The sequence below is a fragment of the Xenopus tropicalis genome, chromosome 9, assembly GCF_000004195.4.
Source record: "Xenopus tropicalis strain Nigerian chromosome 9, UCB_Xtro_10.0, whole genome shotgun sequence".
NCBI lineage: Eukaryota > Metazoa > Chordata > Amphibia > Anura > Pipidae > Xenopus > Xenopus tropicalis.
The window spans coordinates 14,615,863-14,631,498 of record NC_030685.2 but is presented as its reverse complement, the minus strand read 5'-3'; the positions used below and the strand labels follow the sequence as shown (position 1 = coordinate 14,631,498).

At 46.3% G+C, this 15,636-nt stretch overlaps 1 protein-coding gene across 4 annotated transcripts in view; it reads right to left on the bottom strand.

The window, feature by feature from the left end:
• Nucleotides 1–15,636, bottom strand: part of sec14l1 (SEC14-like lipid binding 1) — a 65,074-nt gene that overhangs the window by 5,693 nt on the left and 43,745 nt on the right. For 3 of the 4 annotated variants that reach the window (XM_012969945.2, XM_012969946.3, XM_012969947.3), the window contains 10 exons: nucleotides 13,804–13,953; nucleotides 7,177–7,308; nucleotides 5,056–5,184; nucleotides 4,083–4,302; nucleotides 3,873–3,985; nucleotides 3,116–3,145; nucleotides 1,230–1,419; nucleotides 572–660; nucleotides 317–387; nucleotides 60–231 (listed from right to left, as the gene is read on the bottom strand). In XM_012969945.2, the coding sequence (XP_012825399.2) occupies nucleotides 60–231; nucleotides 317–387; nucleotides 572–660; nucleotides 1,230–1,419; nucleotides 3,116–3,145; nucleotides 3,873–3,985; nucleotides 4,083–4,302; nucleotides 5,056–5,184; nucleotides 7,177–7,308; nucleotides 13,804–13,953 (1,296 nt within the window). The remainder of the gene's footprint in view (nucleotides 1–59; nucleotides 232–316; nucleotides 388–571; nucleotides 661–1,229; nucleotides 1,420–3,115; nucleotides 3,146–3,872; nucleotides 3,986–4,082; nucleotides 4,303–5,055; nucleotides 5,185–7,176; nucleotides 7,309–13,803; nucleotides 13,954–15,636) is intronic. The other variant, NM_001102755.1, reaches the window with a different exon arrangement.

Genomic DNA, 15,636 nt, shown 5'->3' with positions numbered 1-15,636 from the left:
GGGGCTGAGAAACCTGGGCCCAGGCATGGAATGGTTTGTCTTCTATTTCTGTCACTTACCAGGGTCCAGAGAACAGGGAACACGCGTGGGGCCCGTACAATCAGCAGCCTCCCTAAGGTTTCTGGGTAATTAGCCTCCACAACCTCTATAATCCTGAGCAAGGCTTTTACTCCAGGCCTCCAGAGATGCCTCATGTTGAGACCTTCAAGATCCACCAGGCAGGTCCATGACCTGAGGAGAAGACCAAAGAGCCATGTTAGATAATTCTGCCATCCGTATCCACTTACAGCCCCATAAGCACAGAAATGGAACGAACCAGATGGGGCGGCCAAACTGACGAGTGTTCTCCTCACAGCGTTTCTGTCCTTCTTCATTAATGGATAGAACCTGAAACATAGAGATAATGCAGTGGGTTAAGGCTTAGACTGGGTGGTGCAAAATGCCCTATTGCATTTTCATGTTCTATTAAGGGGAAAATAAAAATGCCTCTGGGTACATGGAGGAGGTGTACAACGAGGAGATGGAAGAACACCTTTGGCATGATGGGAAATCAGCCATGCCGCACACTTACATGCCGCAGGATGGCTTCCTCCCCGAGCGCTTTCACCAAGCCCTTTGTGTCCACCTGTCCCAAGCGCAAAATATACAGTGGGCGTCCATCTAAAAGGAAAAGAACAAAGAGTTAAGCCTGTGCCCAGGTATGATCCGTGATCTGCATCAGTGTTCCCCAACCAGTGGCTCGTGAGTAACATGTTGCTCCCCAATCCCTTGGATGTTGCTCCCAAGGGCCTCAAATTTGAATTTCTGGCTTGGGGGCAAGTTTTGGTTGCATAAAACCCAGTTTAAAGCCAAACAGAGCTTTCTATAGGCTGCCAGTCCACATAGGGGCTGCCAAATAGCCAATTATAGCTCTTATTTGCACCCCCAGGAACTTTTTCCATGCATGTATTGCTCCCCAACACTTTTTCCATTTGAGCATGTATAAAAGGTTGGGGATCCCTGATCTACATGATAGCAAGTCAGCTTCATGGTTCAGTCTGTTCCGCCCCCTTTTGTGAACTGCGTTGTGCCTATTGATGAACCCTGGAGCCACCGCTGCCGCCAGTGCCACTCTTGTACACCTCCTGCGCCCACTGCACCCACCAAGGAAGATGCTGGCCCTTTATGGGTTTCACCCCTGAGGACAAACATGTTAGTAATAAAGTGAAGCTCCCCTATAAGTGACCTACCCTTGTCGTGGTAATGCCAACCCCCGGCATAGTACTCCTCTAGTACACGGGGCGGCTGCCAGGTCTGGAGGATGTAATCCACTTGGTGCTGCTTGCGCCAGGAAAGGGACTGACACAGCATCTCTCTGGCCTTCTCCATGTTGAAATCGCGAGCCCGCAGGAAGCGCAGGATGTGCTCGTCTTTTGGGATCTAGATGGCGAAGGAGACAGGGGAAACACATTAAGGACAAGTTAACGAGTCACTAAATAAATAGGCAAACGATCATTGGGAAGCTGTCGTTGGAATGATATCCTGACTAAAAAAGTCTGAATAAAGGGGGCCATACACTATAAGATTGTCCAAAGGTGGCAGATTTAAACTGCTAATTTGGGTCCTTCAGACCAATTTGGTAGTTTATCTGCCCGTGTATGGGCACCCCTGATGGGCTTACTCAACCAATACCTGGCCTAAAATTGGCCAGATATTGACTAAGCAGGTTTGACAGGGCAGGTTTGATTTTCCCACCAGTCCTATTGCCGTCATTGTAATTGGATTGTTCGGCCTCCGGGCCAAATGGTTGGATTACTCTGATATTGCCCAATTTGGGTGGGCATATTAGTGGAAACATCTGCTTGTTTGGCAAGGTCCCCAATTCCAATCGAATCATTGTGATCGAATTGCAATGAAGGGAATAGGATCCATCGGAGCGAGGAGCCTACGCGGTCTCTGATCTGGAGGGTAGGCCCGTCGGGGGTGCCCAAACATGGGCAGATAAGCTGCCGAATTGGTCTGATGGACCCAAATCAGCCCATGTATGGGCTGAACTTAGCAGCTGGGCAGATCTGGGCACCCCGAGTCTTTAGTGGGTTGACTTAACAGTCTTGCTGCTTTATCGTTGCTTTTGCTTTAATGCCTGCCCTCCCGCAATGCTGCAGAAGCCATTGTTGGCCAATACCCTTCACCGCATCAAACACAAATCATGCACCCTACCCAGATTCATACACTATTAACACCATCAAAAGACAAGAGCAACCGGCACAAGCAGACCCTTTTGAATAAAGTTTGGTGAGTGAACCCCCCCACCATAGGGCCCAACCACACAATCTTACGTATTATTTAGGGGGTTATGTAATAAAAGGCACTAAGTTTGACCAGAAGTCCAGTAACTCATAGCAACCAACCAGCAGGTAGCATTTACTGGTCCCCTGTTTAATATCAATTATTTTATTGGTTGCTATTGGTTACTGCTCCTGGGCAAACTTAGTGCCCTTTATTACATTTGGGGGTTAGTGTATTCCTGATACTTAGCAAACTGTTATGCTCACGTCCGTGTCAAACCAGCTGAATTCCATACTGTACCATACGGAAACTGTGCCAGCAGAAGTTTGCCCCCTAGTCCGACCCCCTGTCCCCTAAACCCCCAACAGGGTCTGCTGAATGGCCACTGCTTGCAAGCAATAGTCCCAATATCTTGTATTTACCCCAAATATAACCTCAGAAAACAAGCATTTTCCCCAAATCTCTCCTAAGTGGCCTTCAGGCTGACCCCCTCCCCCCCCCCCCATAGGGAGGGGAGCCTCGCAGTTTGGGAACCATGTATAGTAATATTGGGGTTGAAAGGCATTGTTCCCTATGTACAGGGACAAGAACAGCCTATTGCACTGGTAAATGGCAGCCAGGGAGCCACATTAGCACTTGTGTTGTTATTCTACTTGGCTCTGTGTTATTGGTTATGGTCACGCCAGGTTGTACATCCCAGTTAGACAGAATGGCAAACGGACTCAGTTACTGAGAAGGTTAGGAGTGAGAATAGAGAGAGAGACAGACAGAGAGACAGATAGAGACAGACAGAGAGAGGAACGTGAAAACAGAGCAAAAACCAAACACGCTTCAAACCATTTTGTACCTTTTCTGGCTTCCATTCTCCGGCCTCTGACTACAGGAGAGAAATAAAATTTGGGATCTTAATGTCTGAGCCACAGATCCCACCCCCGACAGCACAACTAGTCACATGGCAAAGGGGTGGTGCTTTTCTGCTTACTTCACTCAGACTGTACCACTGCTTGTCGGGGACGGCCAATCTCCCCCTTACAGTGCAGAAAGCCATAATGGCAGCGGCTAGGAGAACAGAAAAGCACCAATGGGAGCGGCTAGAAGCGCACGTCGTCGGTACTGCACAGCCACAGCCAAAAATTGCTGCCTTGCTATACTGAACTACACTTCCCACTCAATTCCACCAATCACCATTGGCAAAGAATTCTGGGAGATGTAGTTCACTAAAGAGCCTGGTGATGCATCTGTATTTAATGGTGGGGAAAAATGGAAGGCATCTTGCTCCCATCATGAATCGCATAACATGGAGGTGGGGGGGGGTCAAGGAAGCCTTTAAGGAAGCAACAGAAATAAAAATAATGAAAGAGATGGGGGTTATCGTTGCCTTGAGCTTTTAAGGTTGGCTGGACATTCACAGAGGACTTTTATTTCCAAATAAATTTGGGAATTGTGAATGAGTCGAGTGCTGTGCCAGTTGGGCAGAAAAGCCAAATCCCCTAAGCCCGATTATAGGGTCCATCCTCATAGAGATGCCAAGCCCCCCTGAAAAGCCTGTGGTGCCACAGTGCAGTGCAGCAGCATGGGAGCTGTAAGAGAGGCGGCCATCTTACCTTGCCTTTGTGCGTCTCTTGCAGCCACTGGCGCAGGTGGATAAGGGCGCTCTCCTGCATTGGCGTAAGCTGCCCGAGGTAGCGTTCTATGTAGTCGGCTTCTAGTTTATCAGCTACAAGTGAGGGGGGAGAGGGGAATGAGAATTTAACCCTTTGGCTTTCATAACAAAGAGTATGTCTGTTGGCCATTATTGAATAATGGGGACCTACTGTCAGGAGTGGATGGCTCTGCGGCCAAGCTGTGGCTCCCCGCGTCTGCTTTACATGGTCCCTGAGAGGCTGTTTGCTCGGCCTGGTTGCTGCGGGTAATACCACTTCTGAAGGCCTGCAGGGGGTGCCAGCCAGCTGGGACCCCGGGTGTCCATTTGGGAAGGTGGGTGATGCCTTGGGATATGAGCTCGTTCAAGTAAAATTCGATGACTTCCTTACCCTGAGAAAAAGAGCAGGAAGCAGACAGGTTAATCTTTCTTGGTACGCAGAGCCAATGGCATTATGTGCCTGTGATCTATGGCGGATAGTGTGAGACTGGCCAATAGTGTGAGACTGGCCAATAGTGTGAGACTGGCCAATAGTGTGAGACCGGCCAATAGTGTGAGACCGGCCAATAGCGTGAGAGTGGCCTATAGTGTGAAACCGGCCAATAGTGTGAGAGTGGCCTATAGTGTGAAACCGGCCAATAGTGTGAGAGTGGCCTATAGCGTGAGACCAGCCAATAGCCCGAGACTGGCCAATAGTGTGAGAGTGGCCTATAGTGTGAGACCAGCCAATAGCCTGAGACCAGCCAATAATGTGAGAGTGGCCTATAGTGTGAGACCAGCCAATAGCCTGAGACCAGCCAATAGCCTGAGACCAGCCAATAGTGTGAGAGTGGCCTATAGCGTGAGAACAGCCAATAATGTGAGAGTGCCCTTTAGTGTGAGACCAGCCAATAGCCTGAGACCAGCCAATAATGTGAGAGTGGCCTATAGTGCGAGACCAGCCAATAGTCTGAGAACGGCCGATAGTGTGAGAGTGGCCTATAGTGTGAGACCAGCCAATAGTGTGAGATTGGCCAATAGTTTGAGACCACCCAATAGTTAGAGACTGGCCAATAGTGTGAGACTGCCCAATAACCTGAGACCGGCCAATAACTGTTGTCATTGGCCCGCATCAGTCTTGAAACCTAGCAGCACCCCAAGCTCACCCTCTTGATGTTGGCGGTGTACTGCTTCATTGCGATCTTCTCCACCGTGCTCTCAAAGCCAAAGAACGACTTGATGTCCAGAGACGCAGTCTGCTCGAAGCATGTCCATTCCTCATTTTCTGGGTGAACCTGGGGCAAAGCACAGAACACTGCCAATGGGGAAATCGACTGCTGAATTTGCCACTAATGAAAAGTTCAGTTGATTGGCTGCTATGATAGATACCCTGGCAACCAATCACTCTGCTCTGCAAGGGGCAAATCTCCATGGCCACCATTAGATTAGTATAACAATGCCAACCCTGTGTGCCCAGATGGAAATGCCCACATACTACTCTACTGGTCTAGAAATTCCCACTCTGGCCACAAGAGGGCACCACATTGCAACTGATATCGGGTACAGTCAAATATTACTGTAACATATTACTGTACATACAGTAAAGGGCATACAGGCAGCATTAGTTGTCTCTATGTAACCCATTGGCCACCGGCAGTTTGCATTATTCTACACCCACTGCTGATTGGTTGCTATGGGTTACTGCACTGAGGCCAGTGTAAATTAGCCCCAGTGCGTCTGCTCTGTGCAGCTTAGGGGTATATTATCAGTATCAGTGATGTTGCTCATAGCAGCCAATCAGATGCTATTTAAATCTAATTGCTGATTGGTTGCCCTGGGTAACATCACCAGTAATGCTTTACTCCACTTCAGCATGATTAATATACCCCTTAGTGTATCATGGAGGATCGGTGGTGCTTGCGTAACTGCAGCACCCACGCGCGTCACGGCCTGCCGAGGGCACAAGGGCAGCGGCGAGGGTGTCGGCTTTCCGGTGTAAGGTAACCGGAGCTCTGCTTTTGTTTACTGCCCATAGAACATCTAACAGCTGCGCAGAAAAAGGGATCATGTACCCCACGCACAATACACGGCGACACAGACCCAGCGCGTCAGGGAGCCAGGGAAACCTGCCAGGACTCCAATTTGCTAAATGACTTTAAAAGTCATCGCATTAAATATTGAGTTAGAGCAAGGGCCGCCTACACTCCCAGGCACCCCCTCTCTGCCAGCTCTTATTTATCATAGGGTGAAAACAGAACAAACCCTATCCTATAAATAGGCCCCAAAACGTTCCATACTGGAGAATAGAGAACTCGGGGGGGGGGGGGGGAGGGGGTCCCATTTGGTGAACTTTATTTTCACTATTTGATAGATATGCCTCCGGATGTGACTGGAACGCTGTGATCCAGCCTATAATTTGGGGCCAGGGCTCTTTAAGGGGTGGTTCAACTTTCTGTAAACTTTTCAATTGGTCTTTGACCAGCTAAAGCTCTGTGAGGCTACAATTTCACTGTCACTGTTTTTATTACTTAACTTTCTATCTAGGCCCTCCTCTACTCATATTCCTGTCTCACTTTCAAACCGCTGCCTGGTTGCTACGTTAAGTTGGACCCTAGCAACCAGATAGCTGCTGAAATTCCAAACTGGAGAGCTGCTGAAGAAAATGGAAAAAAGGATGACCAACTGCAAACTGACTGAGAATAGCACTCTCATTAGACTAAAGGTCCCCATACACGGGCCAATTGTAGCTGCCGATATTGGTCCCTTAGACAGATTTGGCAGCTAATCGGCCCGTGTATGGGCACTAACGACGGGCCTTCCTGACCGATATCTGGCCTGAAATTGGCCAGATCTTGATTGGGCAGATAAGACAATCTAATCGGTCCGGGGAACCGCATGAATGAGCCAATGCGGTTCCCCAGACCGACATTTTTCTTTTCCTATACCCCCTGGGGCCAAACGGTGGAATTAGCCTGGATTCTCCCGATATCATACCCGTAGGTGGGGGGGTATCAGGAGAAGATCCGCTCGCTTGGCGACATCGCCAAGTGAGCGGATCTGAAGTTGTATGGGCACCTTAAGAGTTCATTCAAAAGTGAACTACCCCTTTAAATGAAACTCTGATGACAGGAGAGGCATTAAAGCCAGGAAAAGAAAATGCCCCAAATACAGTCACACTCAGGGTCCTACCTTCTAATGGGGCTAAGGGCGGAAAATCTGTACAGTTTGCCGTGTTTTCCCATGATGCAATGTTGTATGCGTGTGTATGTGTTAGTCTAGTTACTTACTGAGTAACTGCAGGTCTCGTTCACTAACACACGGCTGGAGAAGGTCTCGTTGTGAGCCTCGATCAGCAGCGTCCGATCTTTCCAGTTCACAGTGTTCTTCTGAATGAAGTAGACAAATTCGACCCCCGCGATCTGCAATGATAATAAGCCCCTCCTTTTAGTAACAGCTTATAGATAAGTAATATATGCTTCATTGTGTGGGTTAGGAATATTAGATATTAGCACAAGGCTGCAGGCCGAGTTATACAGGGAACTCTGAGTATCACTCATGTATTATAAGGGATAATGTACCCCCTACTGTAAATGATAAGGATATTAGCAGTCACTGAGGGGTTCTGTGCCCATATAAAGGCACAAGGCTGCAGGCTGAGTTATACAGGGAACTCTGAGTATCACTCATGTATTATAAGGGATAATGTACCCCCTACTGTAAATGATAAGGATATTAGCAGTCACTGAGGGGTTCTGTGCCCATATAAAGGCACAAGGCTGCAGGCTGAGTTATACAGGGAACTCTGAGTATCACTCATGTATTATAAGGGATAATGTACCCCCTACTGTAAATGATAAGGATATTAGCAGTCACTGAGGGGTTCTGTGCCCATATAAAGGCACAAGGCTGCAGGCTGAGTTATACAGGGAACTCTGAGTATCACTCATGTATTATAAGGGATAATGTACCCCCTACTGTAAATGATAAGGATATTAGCAGTCACTGAGGGGTTCTGTGCCCATATAAAGGCACAAGGCTGCAGGCTGAGTTATACAGGGAACTCTGAGTATCACTCATGTATTATAAGGGATAATGTACCCCCTACTGTAAATGATAAGGATATTAGCAGTCACTGAGGGGCTCTGTGCCCATATAAAGGCACAAGGCTGCAGGCTGAGATATACAGGGAACTCTGAGTATCACTCATGTATTATAAGGGATAATGTACCCCCTACTGTAAATGATAAGGATATTAGCAGTCACTGAGGGGTTCTGTGACCATATAAAGGCACAAGGCTGCAGGCTGAGATATACAGGGAACTCTGAGTATCACTCATGTATTATAAGGGATAATGTACCCCCTACTGTAAATGATAAGGATATTAGCAGTCACTGAGGGGTTCTGTGACCATATAAAGGCACAAGGCTGCAGGCTGAGTTACATATATAGATACGGTATATACATATTAGCAGTTATGTTACTAAATTCGTCCAGTAGTTGAGATTCTCACCACTAGATGGCACTACGCTCAAATGTGTAAAAGCAATATAGACTGTATGGAGCTGACAATGCAAAGTGCAATCTGCTGCAGAAGAACCATTAGGGCAAATGATTTCTATATGGCACTGCACAGCAGTGCATGCTGGGGCTGCAGAGAGCGGCACATTACAGGCAAATGGGTTTATGACGGGCCAAGGCAGGACTGCACACTGGTGCTGAATGGAGCACTGTCCAAGGTGCTGACCTGCGAGGAGTGAGGGGGGCATATAGTTTATCAGATAAGGAGCTTCCATTGTTACAAGGGAAACAGACTAATTTTCACCTTAGCTCTAACTTTAGCTAATGTAAGCTGTAGAGGAAGAAGTAGTAATCTCCGCTGCATGCTGGCTAATGCGCGTAGCTTGTCGGGAAAAATAGGGGAGCTGCAGGCTATTGCATGTATTGAAAATTATGACTTAATTGGTATCACTGAGACCTGGTGGGATGAAAAATGCGACTGGGCAGTGAATTTAAATGGGTATACACTTTTTAGGAGGGACAGAGGGATTAAAAAGGGTGGAGGGGTTTGTCTTTATGTAAAGTCAGATTTAAAGCCATGTAATAAAGACATTACCAATGAAAACGTTGAATCTCTTTGGGTAGAAATTTCAGTAGGGCTGAAGGTCACAAAGAAAATGATCATTGGTGTATGCTATAAACCACCCCGTATAGATGAGGGGGATGAGGCCCAGCTACTTTTGCAAATGGAGGAGGCTTCAAAATTGGGTCAAGTTGTTATTATGGGGGACTTTAATTATCCGGACATTGACTGGAGTAATGGGGTGGCTAAGTCAGAAAAAGCTAGTAGGTTTGTAAATATGCTAAATGACAACTTTTTATTTCAGGTGGTTCAAGAACCTACTCGGAATGAGTCTATTTTGGACCTGGTAATATCTAATAATACTGAACTTATCTCTAACATTTGTGTGGGTGAGCATTTGGGGAACAGTGATCACAACATGGTCTCCTTTGAGATAATGCTGCAGAGACAGCTCTATAAGGGAGTAACTAAAACGCTCAATTTTAGACGTGCAGACTTTGCCAGTTTAAGGGCATCTCTGCAATGTGTCAACTGGGAAAGGCTTTTCATGGGGTTAGACACAGAAGGAAAATGGAACATCTTTAAAACATTGCTTTGCAGGTATACACAACAGTATATTCCCCTTGTAAGCAAGGAGAGGCATCGCAAAGCAAAACCCTTATGGCTGAATAAAAGAGTTAAGGTCGAGGTTGGTAATAAAAAACGTGCTTTTAAAGCATTCAAGTTAGCTGGGACAGCGGAAACCTTCATCAGGTACAAGGAAGCAAATAAAGCATGCAAAAAAGCTATCAGGCAAGCTAAAATAGAGATGGAAAGGGATATTGCAGCTAGGAGTAAAAAGAATCCAAAATTATTTTTTAATTATGTGAATAGTAAAAAAATGAAGCAAGAAGGGGTGGGAACTTTATTATCACGGGGGGTACGTTGGTTGATGAGAACGGGGAAAAAGCTGAAATTTTGAACTCTTATTTTTCATCTGTCTATACATCTGAGGAGCCAGATAATGAAGGCTTCCCTTTTAATATGCCCAGTTCTAGTAATTTAGCTACTGGCGCATGGGTCACTCAGGAGGAAATTCAAAAGAGACTTGAACATGTAAAGGTAAACAAAGGTCCAGGACCGGATGGGATTCATCCCAGGGTATTAAATGAGCTGAGCGCTGTGATTGCCAAACCTCTTCACTTAATTTTTCAGGATTCATTGAGGTTTGGCATGGTGCCGAGAGACTGGCGGATTGCTAATGTGGTGCCGTTATTTAAAAAGGGATCTCGTTCTCAGCCTGAAAACTATAGGCCTGTTAGTCTGACATCAGTAGTAGGAAAGCTTCTGGAAGGGGTAATAAGGGATAGGATAGTTGAATACATTGCAGTTCACAATACTATTAGTTTGTGCCAGCATGGTTTTATGCGTAACAGATCTTGCCAGACTAATTTAGTTGCCTTTTATGAGGAGGTGAGCAGGAACCTTGATGCTGGAATGGCAGTTGATGTCATCTACTTAGATTTTGCTAAAGCGTTTGATACAGTACCGCACAGAAGGTTAATGATCAAATTGAGGAATATTGGCCTAGAACATAATATTTGTAATTGGATAGAAAACTGGCTGAAGGATAGAGTACAAAGAGTGGTGGTAAATGGAACATTTTCTAATTGGACCAGTGTGGTTAGTGGAGTACCGCAGGGGTCAGTCCTTGGGCCTTTGCTTTTTAACTTGTTTATTAGTGACCTGGAGGTGGGCATAGAGAGTACTGTTTCTATTTTTGCTGATGACACTAAATTGTGCAAAACTATAAGTTCCATGCAGGATGCTGCCGCTTTGCAGAGCGATTTGACAAAATTAGATAACTGGGCAGCAAACTGGAAAATGAGGTTCAATGTTGACAAGTGCAAAGTTATGCACTTTGGTAGGAATAATATAAACGCAAACTATCTACTGAATGGTAGTGTGTTGGGGGCATCCTTAATGGAGAAGGATCTAGGGGTTTTTGTAGATCACAAGTTGTCTAATTCCAGGCAGTGTCATTCTGTGGCTACTACAGCAAATAAAGTGCTGTCTTGTATAAAAAAGGGCATTGACTCAAGGGATGAGAACATATAGGTCCCTGGTAAGGCCTCACCTTGAGTATGCAGTGCAGTTTTGGGCTCCAGTCCTTAAGAAGGATATTAATGAGCTGGAGAGAGTGCAGAGACGTGCAACTAAACTGGTAAAGGGGATGGAAGATTTAAACTATGAGGTGAGACTGTCGAGGTTGGGGTTGTTTTCTCTGGAAAAGAGGCGCTTGCGAGGGGACATGATTACTCTGTACAAGTACATTAGATGGGATTATAGGCAGTTGGGGGATGTTCTTTTTTCCCATAAAAACAATCAGCGCACCAGAGGCCCCCCCTATAGATTAGAGGAACAGAGCTTCCATTTGAAGCAGCGTAGGTGGTTTTTCACGGTGAGGGCAGTGAGGTTGGGGAATGCCCTTCCTAGTGATGGGGTAATGGCAGACTCTGTTAATGCCTATAAGAGGGGCCTGGATGAGTTTTTGAACAAGCAGAATATCCAAGGCTATTGTGATACTAATATCTACAGTTAGTATTACTGGTTGTATATATATAGTTTATGTATGTGAGTGTATAGATTGGTTAGTATAGGTTGTGTGCTGGGTTTACTCGGATGGGTTGAACTTGATGGACAATGGTCTTTTTTCAACCCTATGTAACTATGTAACTATCTCAAAAGCCGACACTCATCATGTTAAAGGAACAGCAACACCAAAAAAATTAACGTGTTTTAAAGTAATTAAAATATAATGTACGGTTGCCCTGCACTGGTACAGCTGGGGTGTTTGCTACAGAAACCCTACTATAGTTTATACAAATACCCCGCTGTGTAGCCCCGGGGGCAGCCATTCCTGCACTGGTACAGCTGGGGTGTTTGCTACAGAAACCCTACTATAGTTTATATAAATACCCTGCTGTGTAGCCCCGGGGGCAGCCGTTCCTGCACCGGTACAGCTGGTGTGTTTGCTACAGAAACCCTACTATAGTTTATATAAATACCCCGCTGTGTAGCCCCGGGGGCAGCCATTCCTGCACCGGTACAGCTGGGGTGTTTGCTACAGAAACCCTACTATAGTTTATATAAATATCCCGCTGTGTAGCCCCGGGGGCAGCCATTCCTGCACCGGTACAGCTGGGGTGTTTGCTACAGAAACCCTACTATAGTTTATATAAATATCCCGCTGTGTAGCCCCGGGGGCAGCCATTCCTGCACTGGTACAGCTGGGGTGTTTGCTACAGAAACCCTACTATAGTTTATATAAATACCCCGCTGTGTAGCCCCGGGGGCAGCCATTCCTGCACCGGTACAGCTGGGGTGTTTGCTACAGAAACCCTACTATAGTTTATATATATACCCTGCTGTGTAGCCCCGGGGGCAGCCATTCCTGCACTGGTACAGCTGGGGTGTTTGCTACAGAAACCCTACTATAGTTTATATAAATACCCCGCTGTGTAGCCCCGGGGGCAGCCATTCCTGCACCGGTACAGCTGGGGTGTTTGCTACAGAAACCCTACTATAGTTTATATAAATACCCTGCTGTGTAGCCCCGGGGGCAGCCATTCCTGCACTGGTACAGCTGGGGTGTTTGCTACACAGCGGGGTATTTATATAAACTATAGTAGGGTTTCTGTAGCAAACACCCCAGCTGTACCAGTGCAGGAATGGCTGCCCCCGGGGCTACACAGCGGGGTATTTATATAAACTATAGTAGGGTTTCTGTAGCAAACACCCCAGCTGTACCAGTGCAGGAATGGCTGCCCCCGGGGCTACACAGCGGGGTATTTATATAAACTATAATAGTCTCTCTGAGGCAAACACACCAGTTGTACCAGTGCAGGGCAACAGTACATTATATTGTAATTACTGTTGTTGTGTTACTGTTCCTTTAATGAATTAAATGGCTATTTTGCAAACAGGTGCAAGGTTTGCTCCAGAACTGGTAAGGCTGATGCCACACCAGGCGTAGGGCTGATTTTTTCGGCAAGCGGAAAAACGCTTGCCGAAAAAATCAGCCCTACGTCGCGTGTGGCATCAGCCTTACCCAGAGCAGCCAATCAGCTGTTTGCTTTTACATAGCCAGCTGCAAAATGCTACCTGCTGATTGGCTGCTCTGGGTTACTAGACCTAGTGCAAATGTTGTGCCTGTTTTCAGTGCTGTCTGTTATCACTGTGCCCCTCTACAGTCCATGAAAAACTGTCAATCAAAGAAGGGTTATGACACGTCAGAAGGCAAATAAAGGGGAGGGTGCAAATAAAGGGGTTCTTCACCTTTACAATAACTTTTAGTATGATATAGAGAATGCTATTCTGAGACAATTTGCATTTGGTCTTTATTTTGTATTATTTGCGGTTTCTAAATGATTTCGCTTTTTTTTCAGCAGCTCTCCAGTTTGGAATTTCAGCAGCTATCTGGTTGCTAGGGTCCACTTTAACCTAGTAACTAGGCAGTGATTTTGAAAGAAAGGCAGGAATGTGAAAGGTAAATAATAAAAAGTAACAATAACAATACAATTGTAGCCTCACAGGACAATAGATTTTTGGCTTCTGGGGTCAGTGACCCCTTTTTGAAAGCTGGAGAGAGTCAGAAGAGAAAGGCAAATAATTCAAAAACTATACAAAATAAGACCAATTGAAAAGTTGCTAAGAATAGGCCTTTCTATAACAAACTAAAAGTTAACCTGAAGGTGAACCACCCATTTTTAATCAATGCCACACAGAACAGGGAAAAACCCCAATACATTGTGGAGGACCCCAAGACCACCACCGGGGGCGCAACAAACCCACTTTTTTCAGGAGTCGCGGCGCGTCCACGTTGAGTTTGCAGCTGCGTTCCACCACGTGAAGTGCCCCGTCCTCGCTCTTGTGCTCCTGCAGGATGTCGCTGCCCAGGAACACCGGGATCTGGGGGCAGGTGGGGAAGCGCTTCTCGTAGGCCTGCAAAATAAAGCACGCGGTTGGTCAGCTTGGGCGCTTACCTACAACTCCCACAATCCTCCAGGGGCCACTGGAGCTGCCATAAACCTTTGCCTTTGCAGTGGCCCTAGAAAATAGGGTTCTATTGGGCCTATGGGTATGAGTGTAACACAGGGAAGTACAATTACTAGTAAATAGCAGGGTGTGGCAGAGATTAAAGGAAAACTATTCCCCACAATCAATGTAGGTCTCTATAACAATATACTGCATAAACCCTGCTTCATCCCTGCCTGGGATCATAGGAGTCACAGTGCACACAAACAAGCCAAGGCACACATACATGCTAGGCCCCATCAGCCAATGAATGGACAGAGTTCTGCCTGTTGCTCCCACACTACTTCCTGTTACAGTTAGAGCTGCATCACTTCCTGTCATCTGATCTCTGAGGGAACACACAGCCCATCACAAAATGGCGGCTCAAGGGAAAGGATGTAAAAGGGCAATATTTACTGTTATATTCCAGTTTGGCCAGATTCTTTAATAGGTCACATAACATAACATTGGTTAAGCATTCAGGGGGTATAGTTTTCCTTTAAAGGGCCGGCGTCCTGAGAAATCTTTCACACTGCCCCCCCCCCCCCCATGGAGGGTTCCTACAGAACATGTATCACAGCTAAGCAGCTTGTGCTATAATCTGATTTGCGCTGTGTCGCTCTATAAATATAAACAGCCCCGAGAGCGCGGCGAGTGTGGCCCCCGGATAGCGAGAGGGATGGCTTTTATCGCAGCCCCACAGCTTCCTGCCTGCTGGCTATTTCAGTCCCGCCATTTCTCCCTGCATAATGGCAGAAAATGCCTCGCTAAGCAACTTTCCAACATATGTTCATTAATAATTCTCGGTGCTTTTAAAGTAAATGTCATTGAAAGCGGTGTCTGGCTGGCTGCTTCTGGTCTCTGCACTGCTGCTTCTGACTCCTGAAGCAATTGCTGATTAACGCAGACTGTTCTGAGCAACTAGAGTCAAAACTGGAGAACAAAAAGGAATAAACAAAATTGGGCCTTTCCCTTTAAAAATAATGCCCCATATTTAATATACGCTGTGTTATATGAACTGCACACCTGTCCCGCACTGCGGCGTACCCCACGGGGAGGGAGTGACTTTGGAGTCACATTTACAGTGGCAACGGCACACAGTAAGGAGATACAGTCACATTCTGCACTCTATTCCTCTTTATAACAAAAGCTCAATGGGCTGCATAGAGTTAATATACTTACCCTACACATACAGCGGGGGTACATTATACCCTATACAACATACAGCGGGGGTACATTATACCCTATACAACATACAGCGGGGGTACATTATACCCTATACAACATACAGGGGGGTACATTATACCCTATACAACATACAGCGAGGGTACATTATACCCTATACAACATACAGCGAGGGTACATTATACCCTATACAACATACAGCGAGGGTACATTATACCCTATACAACATACAGCGAGGGTACATTGTACCCTATAGAACATACAGTGGGGGTACATTATACCCTATACAACATACAGCAAGGGTACATTATACCCTATACAACATACAGGGGGGGGGGGTACATTATACCCTATACAACATACAGCAGGGGTACATTATACCCTATACAACATACAGGGGGGGTACATTATACCCTATACAACATA